This window comes from Sarcophilus harrisii, chromosome 4 (genome assembly GCF_902635505.1).
Source record: "Sarcophilus harrisii chromosome 4, mSarHar1.11, whole genome shotgun sequence".
Taxonomy (NCBI): domain Eukaryota; kingdom Metazoa; phylum Chordata; class Mammalia; order Dasyuromorphia; family Dasyuridae; genus Sarcophilus; species Sarcophilus harrisii.
This window is the reverse complement of record NC_045429.1, coordinates 435,217,438-435,228,928: the sequence shown is the minus strand read 5'-3', so window position 1 is coordinate 435,228,928 and position 11,491 is coordinate 435,217,438. Positions and strand designations below refer to the sequence as shown.

Genomic DNA, 11,491 nt, shown 5'->3' with positions numbered 1-11,491 from the left:
CCTTTAAGGTTCTAGACTTTTTGTTCCACTGAATAAATTTCTAATATTTTGCTAGCTTTATAAGTAGATAACTAGGAAGAGGAGTGGATAGATCAAGAAGTCCTAAGGTCAAATTCAGCTTCAGAGATTGCTAGCTGTGTGATCCTGGGCACCTCTGTCTGCTTTCTTCATCTGTAAAATGGGGGAAATCATAGCATTTACCCGCCATCCTTATTGTGAGAATCAAGTAAAACAATATTTGCAGAGCAGTTAGCACAGTGCCTAGTACATAGTAGGTGCTTAATAAATGTTTCTGCTACCCCCTTCACTTTGATTCTTTGATTGACATTAGCCCTCAATCTATAAATTATTGCCCCATGAGCAATACATGTACTTCAGACAAAATCATTCTTTTCATTTTTTAAAGATTACTTTGTAATTGTAGTTATATAAAATCTCCAGAGGGTCTTGGTAGATTGATTTCCAGATGCTTCTATACACTTTGCAGTCATTTTGCATGATTTTCTTTTCTTTTCTGCCCTCCTAGATTTTCTTATTGTACGACATTTCTTATTGTTTCTGATCGTTATTGTTTTCTCATTGTTTGAAGGAATAATTGGTAATCATTGACCTGGACAACGCTCTACTTTAAACCACTTTAATCTCCCACCTGGATTCTTTCTTTCTTTCTTTTTTTTAAATTAAAGCTTTTTATTTTCAATATCTATACATGGATAATTTTCCATATTCACCTTTACAAAACTTTGTGTTCTATTTTTTTCCTTCCCTTCCCCGCCACCTCCTCCCCTAGACGGCAAGTGATCCGATATAGGTTAAACCTGTGCGATTCTGTAATACGTATTTCAGGTTCTTGAATCACTGGGATTCGAACTCGGCTCTTTCTAAGTTTGAGCCAGGCTTTGTTATCCATCCCCTTAGCACCGTTAGGTGTGAGGTCCCGGTCGTAGACAAAGCACCCGGAGGTGTGAGACCTCCTCTAAGACAGGGGGGGCTGTGGGCCACAGAGGGCCGCCACACGTCTGCCCAGAGTTTCCCGAGGATGGGGCTGACTTGTAGTCAGCCGGAAGGGGAAGGGGAAGGGGAAGGGGAAGGGGAAGGGGAAGGGGAAGGGGAAGGGGAAGGGAAGGGCAAGGGGAAGGGGAAGGGCAAGGGGAAGGGGAAGGGCAAGGGGAAGGGTAAGGTCCCGCCGGATTAGCTGGAAAACTGGGGGAGTTTGTCTTTCACTGTCAGGGAAGACAGTGATATCTGTCTTTGAGCATCTGAAGGGAGAGTGTTTCTGGAATCACCGGGAAGGCAGAAGGGAGGCGTCCCGTTAGGGGCTGGGAAGCGCACTGGCTGGCGCCCAGCCAAGCCCCACGAGGGACACAGGCCCGTATGGTTTACTCCTGCTGGCCTCTGAACCTCAGTTTTCTCATCTGTACAATGGGAGAGGGTGGCGCTACTCCCTCGGGTCTCAGTTTGTTAATCTGTGAAATGGGTGGGCGGGGCGGGACGACCCCGAGGTTCCCAGCATCTCTGGACCTGCGCCCTTAAGGCCGGAAGCGAGGGATGGGGAAGGCCACCAGAGGCCGACTGAGGCCTGGAGCCGGGGAGAACTTCCGCCCGCTGGGGGGAGGGGGGAAGATGGGGGGTGGGGGTGGCTCTCGGGTCCCCGGGGGCGCGCAGCCGTTAATCAGCGCTTGAGGGCGGGCTCTGGGCTGCAGGTGGCCTCAGGCCCGTAACCCGGAGCTTCTGCACGACCCTGTCCGGATCACGCGCGCGCCATCGCCCCCTTCCCGGGCGTCGCCCGCCTCGGTCCAGACCCGGAGCCGCTAGAGCAGGTGCATTCACCCCCACCCCCACGTCGCATCGCCTTGGCTCACGCGCCCCTCGGCTTTTCTGTCCCTCGCCGCGGCCCGTAGCGAAGGGCCCCCTGCGCGCAGGGGCGGGCCCGAGCGAGTTGCTAGGGGATACCGCCCCGTGATTGGTCGCGATCGAGCTTCGGCCCCGCCCGGTCCGTGGGAGAGGTACGCCGAGCTCTGATTGGAAGGCGCCGGCGCAGCCCCGCCCCGCCGGCCCGTACTCTGCGGCAAGGCAGGATGGCGGAAGGGAGGATGCCGGAGCGAGCTCGCCTGGAACGGCCTCGGGGGGACCGAGGGGACCGGGAGCGGAACCAGGCGCTGGCAGCGCTAACCTTGGACCCAGGTGTGGAGGGACCGGCCTCGGAGGCGAGGGAGAAACTGAGGCCCGGAGAGGGGGAGGGGAGAGGCTGCCTCCTTGCCCTCCCCCCCGGGGGGGGGGGTGTTGGGTGAGGGGGTGTGTCATGGCGCGTGGGGGGGGCGCGCGGGTGTTTCTGGGCATTCATGCGGGTGTCTGTGCCCTAGCTAATGCGCATGCGTGTGCATGCGGGGGTGGGGGGGGGAGGCACACGCACAGAGTGTTAGGGGGCTGCGGGGGCCCGGCTTAAGCGCCCCCCTCGGAAGGCGCGTGTCAGTGCGTGTGTGAGAGACCCCTGCGCAGCAGCAGGCTCTTAAATGCGCAAATCGGGGTTGCCGTGGAAACCAGGCAGCTTGCAACCGGCTCCCAGGCTAGCGAGAAGGAAAACAGGTTAGGAGCCGCAGAAGCGCTCCCGGGCTGGGGGCTCCCTCCCCCTCCTTCCCCGCGGGCTCTCGGGCTGAGCCCCGCTCCCCGCCTCTCCCGTTCCGCAGAGAAGATCCGGGGCAAACACGCGGCGCTCTGCTTTGCCACCATGGCCGTGATGCTGGGGCTGCCGCTGTGGTGGAAGACCACGGAGACCTACCGCGCTGCCCTGCCCTACTCCCAGATCGGCCACCTGGACTCCATGCTGGTGAGGCGCGGGGGCTGCGCGCCCGGGACGGCCGAAGCCAGGCCCGAGGCGGCTGCTGATCTCCTCCCTCCTTTCAGCTCCGGCTCAGAGTTCCCGTCTCCGTGGTGTTCATCCAGGGGTCTCTGCCCATCGTGGATCAGCAGAAGCTGCCCTTCACAGTTGTCAATGAGCGGGATGTCCCCTTGAAGTGTGAGTCTCCCTGGTCCCTGCTTCCCTCGGCCCCCCAGGGACGGACTGGGGACCCCCGGCAGCCTTTTGGGGCTCCCGCTCCTGTCCTGCAGCGGGGTCCTGTCAAGCTGGTTCAGGGGGCCTTGTTCCCGCCGTGGGAAAGTTAGTAGGTGCTTTTAAAAGCACCACAGTATGATTCATGGTCTCATTTCTAACTCCTCCCCCCCTTTTGTGTATTTGTTTGGATGTTACATTTGTAGTTTAGAAAATAAGTCCTCAAAAGCCTAGAGACAGATTTTCCTCAACATCCCTGGGGGAGAGGGCGTTTCCCTGAGCAGTCCCGATAGGGCTGACCTTTCCCAGGAAGTCTGTGATCTCCTTTGATTCCCCAAGAAGCTGTGAGGTGGCTACTACAAGTCTTGTTGTTCCTATTTTACATTTAAGGAAACTGAGGCTCAGTGAGGAAGTGACTTGTCCAGGGTCACACAGTTGTAAGTACTGGGGCTGGGATCTGAGCTCCTCTCTTCCTCCTGACCTCACGTCTCGCCCTCCGCCCTCTCTGCCCTCTGCTTTTTCTCCGCATTACTCAGTGCAGTAGCTCTTGAAGATGGGCCCCCTCCACGCCGATCTCTGATTCTCTTCCTGTGGCTCTGATTGTGTCCCTCCTCTGCTCCCACGTCTTCCCTGGCTCCCTCGTGCCTCTGGATCAGGCACCTTCTCCAGGAACAAGGTCCTTGCCCTGGCCTGTAAAGCAGCCTGGCTCCCCCCGTCTCCCCAGTCTTATTTCACGGCGCTCCTTTCTCCCTTCTCACGTTTCAGCCCAGCTGACTGCTCTGCCGCGCTCATAGCAGGCATCCACCTGGCCCGCTCCCAGGCCTGCTTGTCCTGCCTCCTCAGGCCCTGCCCTCCGGCCTCTTTCCTCTCGGGCCCCCTCAGCCTCTGCCTCCTGCAGAATTAGCAGCATTTATTCTATGCCCTGTGTGGCACAGAGCCCCTTCCTGGCTGCCAGCACCTCCCCCGACTGGTATCTGGGCAGATCTGCTGCCCCCTGGATGTTGTCTCCACCTCTGGGGAGTTCCCTCTTCCCTTAGTAGCCGTAAGTGCTTGTGGCTTCCCAGCATCCAGAGGGATGGGATGCCTTGTGTCTAGAAGCTCTTTGATCAGTGATTGTGAAATTGAATTGGAGCCCCAGCCGAGGGCTCCCGGGAGACCAGAACCTGCTGCTGAGACCCCAGCCCCAAAGGCAGTTTCCAGAAGCAGCAGGGTCCACTGCTGGTTTGCATGCTCACAGTTCAGAGATCTGTCAGGGGGCAGAGGGAACAGAGTGCTGGGTTCGAGGATCTTGACCAAGGATCAGGACCTTGAGAACAGGACTGGTCTGGATATTTTCTCTTCTTTCCATCACGTGTCATGGTCTTGGTGAGAACTGAGGCTTCGCACCATTCGTCCCTCTTGATGTTCACAGAGATGGAGGCAGAGAAGTCACCCTCCTCATGGTGGGAAATGTCATTTCCCTGATAGAAGGAATAGCGTCCAGATGTTTCCAGATGGACGCTTAGTAGATGGCTGAGAGCCAGATTGTCCAGGCCAGGGTAGAAATGGGAACTGAGGCCCCGAGAGAGGAGGCCATGGGCCTGAGGCCCTCTGCCTCTGTACCCACTTTTCCACCTCTCAGCTGAGTCAGATACATATGTTTGTGGGACGTGCCCAGGCCACACACTTGCGGGTCTTTTTTCTTGAAAGCTAGACCAAAAGTTCGGTGAGGACTGCTTGTATTTTGTCTAAACTTGGCCAGTCCCCCGATTCCTCCCCTGCTCCCTCCTGTTTTTCTGTACATTTTAATAAATGCTGAGTTGAGTAGGGTTTCCTAGCCATTGCCCCTTTCTTAGTCTGCCAGGCTTAGCCTGGTGCAGGGGTGAATTTGTCCTAGAACACTCCTCGGGAAGCTGTGTGAGGAGGGGGCCTGCCCACGGGGTGATGTCAGCCCCAGGAATCGGCCCAGACTCTGGATTTAATCCTCTGGGCGGGGGGAGCGGGTGGTTGCCCCAGGTCAGCTGCTGGGCCCAGTTCATGGCAAACCCAGACATGTCAGGGAGCGACCTCCGGCTTCCACACCCCCTTTCCTCCCTGGGAAGGCATTGGACTCCTTCAGCCCTTCCTTAGTTGGGAGCCCTCTGCCTTTTTTTTTTTTTTTTTTTATTTTTTTATTTAATAGCCTTTTATTTACAGGTTGTATGCATGGGTAACTTTACAGCATTAACAATTGCCAAACCTCTTGTTCCAATTTTTTCACCTCTTACCCCCCCACCTTCTCCCCCAGATGACAGGATGACCAGTAGATGTTAAATACATTAAAATATAAATTAGATACACAATAAGTATACATGACCAAAACGTTATTTTGCTGTACAAAAAGAATCAGACTCTGAAATATTGTACAATTAGCTTGTGAAGGAAATCAAAAATGCAGGTGGGCATAAATATGCCCTCTGCCTTTTCAGTGTCTCCCAGGAGGGTTAGGGGAACACCGGACTGCACTGGTTTGGGTGCAGACCTTAGAGGGGGAGGCCTTTCCTAAAGCCTGCGTCTCCCCGGGCCCACTGAGGCCCGGTCCTCCTCTGAAGGAGCACAGGAGGACGTGGGATCTGAGCTGTCAAATCATCCTCCTGAGCCCGGTCTTCCCTGAGTTATTGGGGGGGGAGGGGTAACAGCCGGAGCAGGAAAGTGCAGGCGAATGGGCCCATGTCAGGGACCTGTCCTGAGGGTCAGCCCTCAGCCCCTGCTTCCTTGCCCCTCAGGCAAAATGAAGCTCAAGTGCCGCTTCCAGCTGGCCTACCGCATGGCGGGCTCCCATGAGGAGAAGGCCTTCAAGAAGGACACTATTGAAGGTTCGGGGGGTGCCCGCAGGGGCCTGGGCCTGGTTTCCCTTTGCTTTTCTGGGGAGCACCTCGGCTGGTGGGGGGTGTCCGTGTCTTCTGGGGGGGGGGGCAGCGGGGCTCTGTCCCATTGGCTGCTTTTTTCCTCAGAGGCTGAAGCTGCGCTACCTTTGCCAAAGGAGGATACATTGGGCTCACTCAACATATTTGTGATCCCTGAGAAATCCTCGCTGCTCCCCAAGGTAAAGAGCCCTGGAAGCGTCGCCGTCTGATCCTGGAGGGTTTCGCAGGGGTCACTTCCATGTACCGCCATCTCATGTGGAGGGGTGGGGGGGGATGCCTTCTTCCCAAGGTGCCCCCCCCACCTGCCGCCTCTCCTCCCCCAGGACAAGATGAGCTACATCGGACCCAAGAGGACCGCCTTCGTTCGGGGGACCCAGGTGCGGCAGGCCCTGACGGTGATGGGACAGAGGATACTGCAGGTGGCTCAGTCCATGTCACTGACTGATGAGGTCCTGGCCGCCGCCCTGGGCGACCGCCTCCCCGAGGACAAAGTGAGCTTGGACAAGAGGCGGCCCCTCAAGTCTAGCCTGGGTAGGCGAGTGAGCGTGAGCACACGGTGGGCTTGTCCTCCTCCCGGCTGCCTGGGAGTGAGGCGGGCCAGGCCCAACTAAGGCCCCGGGTGCTCCCTTTGGAACGGTCAGAAATCCAGGCCCAGCCTTGCAGGACCTCCCCACTCCTCTTCCTCTGCAGGCTACGAGATCACCTTCAGCTTACTGAACCCTGATCCCAAGTCCCACGAAGTCCACTGGGACATAGAGGGGGCCGTGGAGAATTACGTGCAGCCCTTCCTGTCCCTGCTCAGCGTGGTGGGCAACTTCTCCATGGACTCTCAGGTGAGGGGTGCAAGGGGTGCCAGAGAAAGGGCTGCCTGGCCCAGGCGGCCTTCAGGGGACCTCGGAGGGCCTCAGTCACCGGCCAGCTCCTCTCCGCCTCCCCCAGATCCTGTATTACGCCATGCTCGGGGTGACTCCTCGCTTTGACGCGGCCTCGTCCAGCTACACCTTGGCGGCTTACAGCCTCCCCCACGTCATCAATCCTGTGGAGGCTCGCTTGGGTGAGCCCCTGGAGGGGCCCCTGGGGGGGGGGGGCACTGATGGCACCTTCCAGACCCTAGCAGGGGTTTGGGTCAGGGGTGGTGGTGGGAGCTTGGCCAGAGAGGAAGCTGGGGGCAGCAGCCATGAAGCAGCTTGGGCAGGATCCTCCCGCTTTGTCCCTGGGTCCCCACGAGGCTTCTGTCGTCCTTTCCCTCAGCAGGAAAGTCTCTGAGAACTTTGTTTCTCACTCTCCAGGCACATGGGAGAGAGGGGGGTTATGGAAAAGAAATGAATCTTGATTGATGACATTGGGGATTTCACAGACCGGGGCCATGCAGTTGTTGATGCTTAAGAGGTGCTGGGCCCGGGGCTGCCCCTTGTTCTGACTGAGGGCCCCCCCTTTGCCCCAGCACGGGCCAGGGCAGCTTCGACATCATCCCCAAAGAGTTTGTGGGAGGGGAGAGATGCTGTGGTCGGGGGCCTGCATGGGGGCTGGCGGACTTTAGGGCAGCCTGGGAGCTGGCCTTCCATGTCCTCCTCCCCCAGGATCCAGGGCCACCTCCCTCTACCCCGTCATCAACTTCCTCCTGTACGTACCCGAGCGGGCCCACTCCCCGCTGTATATCCAGGACAAGGACGGCGCCCGGGTGGCCACCAATGCCTTCCATAGCCCGCGCTGGGGCGGCATCATGGTAATGGGCCTGCCCTCCTCTGCCCTCCGCCCGGCTCACCCAGAGCTCCTTCTGTGGCTCCTCTGGCCCCGACTTCTGTCCCGGGCTGTCCTTGGGAGCGTCTGGGGGTGTGGGGGCTCCCCAAGGGTGGTCCGCGACTCCTGCCAGTCTGATGCGTCTCTGTTTGGTGCCATCTCCGTCACTTCCTGCCCCTTCCCTGGGGAGCAGAGGGTCCTTGGAGCACATCCGGGGTGCAGCCCAGGGTCTGCCCTGCCGTCGCTGCCTCCCCACCCCCTCTTCCCCGTTGGGCCCCAGCCAAGGGTCTTCTGGGCCCGAGATGGGTCATTGTTTCCTTCCTCGTTTCCGGTGACAGTCTTCTCTCTCCAGGTATACAACGTTGACCCCAGTGCCTACAACACCACAAAGTACCCCGTGAAAGTGGATGTGGACATGGTCCCCGTGATGGAGGTGTTCCTGTCCCAGATGCGGTGAGGGCCCTGGGGGGAGAAGGGATGGGGCGGGGGGGCCTGGTTCTGGGGCCTCTGCTTGGCCCCCTGGGGGAGTGTCCCTCCCTGGGTCCGGAGAGCAAGAGGTGAGGGAAGGTTCACGTCAGAATGCGACTTCTGGGACCCTGGCCCCAGGTTGCAGCAGAAGGGGCCTGAAGTGTGTGTATGGGGGGTTTCCTTTCCTTTGGGGAGCAGCACCGCCCCTGAGAGCAGGGGCGGTCTCAGCTGTCTCTGGGGTTCAGCCGCCAAGGGCAGCACTGATGGACTCAGGGCGGGGGCATTTCCTCCAGCTCTCGGTCACCATCCAAGTCCCCAGATGCCGCCTCTTCTAGGACCCCAGCTTCCTTTCGGCTTCAGGAGGCTCAGCCCGGGTGTCGGGTTTGGCGGACATCAGCCCAGCACGCATTCCTGGGCTGACCCTGCAGGGAGCGGGGGGTCGGGGGAGGTCTCGGACACGGGCCTGTCCTCGGGGGCTCCTCCCAGGCCATCCCCTCACGGGCCCAGCTTTTGGCCGGTGTGTCCTGCCCGCCGCCCAGCCCTAGCTCTGCCTCTCCTCCCTGTGCCTCAGGCTGCTCTTTGGGATCCCACCCCCCCAAATGCCGGAAAACTTCCTTCTGGGAGACCCTCCCCGCGAAGGGCTGCGCTCCTGGGAGGTGGACCGGCTGGTGTGGGCCCGCACCGTGGAGAACGTGGCCACGGTCGTCACCACGCTGACCTCCCTGGCTGAGCTGCTGGACAAGATCGGCAACATCGTCATCAAGGACAATGTGGCTTCAGAGGTGCGTGCTGGGGGTGGGGATGCGCTGGCCCAGCCTGGGCTCGGGTGGGGTCTGTCCTCCTGAACCTTGCAGCCTCCCACGGCTGGCCCAGAGCGAGGGCGGAATGTTCTCCAAGGCCCCGAGGAGGAGGGAGCATGGGCCGGGCCGGGCATGGTTCGTGCAGGTGCCAGCCTGGCACCGGGCAGGTAACTTGGGGCAGGGGAGGGTCCTAGATCTAGTGGGGGAGAGGGGGAGACCTGACCTGAGGCTGCTCCCATGTCTGGCAGAGAGGGAAACTGAGCCCCAGGCAGGGGGCCAAGACCTACCTGAGATTGTGCCCGAGGTAAATGTTGGGAGGCAGGACTTGAACCCAGGATTTCTGACCCACAGCTAGTGCTCTCTGCTGGACATCCCAGTAGTACGCATTGCCCTGCTCCACAATTCCGTCCTAATGAACCTCCCTGGTGACAAACAAAGCCAACGGCCATGGACTGTGTGCCCTCGGCGCTGGGCAGGCCGGGCCGGGCCCCTCCCCTTCCCTTCCCTCCCCTCTCCAGAGAGGCTGGTATCAGCCCCTTCTTTGAGCTCCCAGGCCACCGGCAGAGGGGGGCGTGGGTGAGACACGGCCCGTCGGGCAGTGCTGGGGCCCGGGCAGGCACTGAGCCAGTCAGCCTCGGTTTCCTCATCTGTAACATGGCAGTGAGGCGGGCATCTGGTCAGAGCATCGGCAGAGATATCCCTGGCACAGCCTCTGCTGCCCCTCCTCCCACCCTTCCTCCTAGTGAGGCCCTGACCTTCCACCCCCCTGGAAACAGGGTCCCCTGGGCCTGAGGCGCATCAGGGTGCCACCTAGCGGCCAGAGGGGAGAGGGAAGGTTTGGAACAGCTTTGGGGGGGCAGATCACCAGAAGGGGCAGGGAGCTGGGGGCGTCCTCTCTCCTATGTGGGCGGGGCAAGGCAGGGGTGTGGGTGTGGTCATCGGTCGGCCAGGCTCCTGGGCCGGGGAGAGTCCCATCCAAACTGGCATCTCTAGGGGGGCGTGACAGAGGGAGGAGGGGATGAGGTTGGAGGACAGGGTTGAGGAAGGGATTGAAGATCAAAATTAAGATGGAGAGAGGGAGGAGCACTGCAGTGGAGGGAGGAGCCGCTATGGGGATCAGGGATTGGGATTGCAATTGGCTCCATTAAGGGCTGGGTGCCATATAAAGTGTGGGCCCCCCGTTGAGGAGCGGAATGGAGATGGCCCCGTCTGGAGGGGCCCAGAGGGTTCCTTGGGCTTCCAGCACTTGGTTGTGGGATCTCAAGGCTTTGTCCTTGACCCTCCCGTCTCTGGGGGGTCCCGAATCCCTGAGGAATGTCCCCGTGTAGACCCCCCAGTGTACATGCAGGCTTGGGGTGGGGACGTGACCTGGCCAGGGCTGGATCTCTCGAGGGGGGCGCAGCTTGGAGACGGGCCCGGCAGTAAGCTTTAGGAGGATCCAGTGAAACCCCAAAGGAGGATGGTGGTGGTGGAGGCAGGGAGGCTCTGAGAGAGAGATAGGGAGCAGTGGTCCTGTCAGCGCCCGTGCCGGGGGAGGGGGGTGTCTCCCGTGACAGTAGATGGGCTCAGGTTTTCTTGGTGGCAGGAGGGAGGGAGCACATGGTTGAAGTGAGAGGAAAGCCGTAGCGTGGCCTCTGACTCAAGGGGTCGGGGAGACCAGATGGAAGTCTGCCAGCTTGAGGATGGGCAAGGAGTGTCTGAATTGTAGCCTCCGCCTCCTCGGGTGACTGCCTGGCCTCTGCACATTGCTGTGGAGGGTGTTGGTAGCCCCCCAATGGGTCCTGGCGACCCCTGGAGCAGCCCGCCCTTTTGCCCTTCCCCTTTGTGACTGAGGTTGTCCTAAGGGACTCAGCCCTGGTATGCGGGCACCAGAGCCCCTTCCCTGTCCTCAGGCCTACCTTGGCCCCCCGCTGACTGGTGTCCTTCTGCCCAGGTATACCGAGCAGTGGATGCCATCCAGGAGGCAGTGGTGGAGCTGTCTGCTGGGAACCTGGAGCTTGCTTTCCGTTACAGCCGGGAGGCGGTGACATCCTCAGAGAAGGCCTTCTTTGACCCTTCCCTTCTTCACCTCCTCTACTTTCCTGATGACCAGAAGTTTGCCATCTATATTCCCCTCTTCCTGCCCATGGCAGTGCCCATTTTTCTCTCCATGATCAAGATTATTGTGGAGAACCAAAAAGCCAGGAAGGATATTGAAAAGGTGGACTGAGTGTGCCAGGCAGGGAGAACGGGGCAAAGGGTTCCCTGCTTTGTGGGAGTGACGGCTTGGAGAGCAGATTAATTGCTGCTCCCAGGAGTAGCCCTGTCCCACCAGGAGAGCCCTTGTCCTCCTGTCCTTTGTCCCTTCACCCTGTGGGTCCTTTTGGGTAGAGGCCAGGCCTTCGGGGGTGGGGGGTGGGGGGTTGGGTGAAGGGAAGGCCCTCCAAGAAATCCTCTGCCCTGGGTTCGCTCTCATTTAGTTCCCTCAGAAGGGACAGGCCAGTTGGTGGGTTGGGAGGGTAAGAAAGGGAGAAAACTGAAAAGGAAATAAAAGTCTTAGGGTCAACTCA

The 11,491-nt window shown here is 59.3% G+C and overlaps 1 protein-coding gene across 2 annotated transcripts; it reads left to right on the top strand.

The window, feature by feature from the left end:
• Positions 1-2,022: 2,022 nt before the first annotated feature.
• On the top strand, positions 2,023-11,491 carry PIGS (phosphatidylinositol glycan anchor biosynthesis class S). Of its 2 annotated transcripts, none has more exons than XM_003770045.4 (12): positions 2,023-2,184; positions 2,688-2,827; positions 2,905-3,016; positions 5,794-5,883; positions 6,022-6,113; positions 6,258-6,465; positions 6,625-6,767; positions 6,874-6,988; positions 7,515-7,660; positions 8,027-8,127; positions 8,714-8,924; positions 10,876-11,491. In XM_003770045.4, exons 1-12 carry the CDS (start codon positions 2,079-2,081, stop codon positions 11,149-11,151), a joined length of 1,740 nt encoding a protein of 579 aa, XP_003770093.2. In that variant the 5' UTR covers positions 2,023-2,078; the 3' UTR covers positions 11,152-11,491. The 2 variants fall into 2 exon arrangements, with proteins under 2 accessions (XP_003770093.2, XP_031823543.1); XM_031967683.1 differs by lacking the exon at positions 2,023-2,184 and adding an exon at positions 2,435-2,586.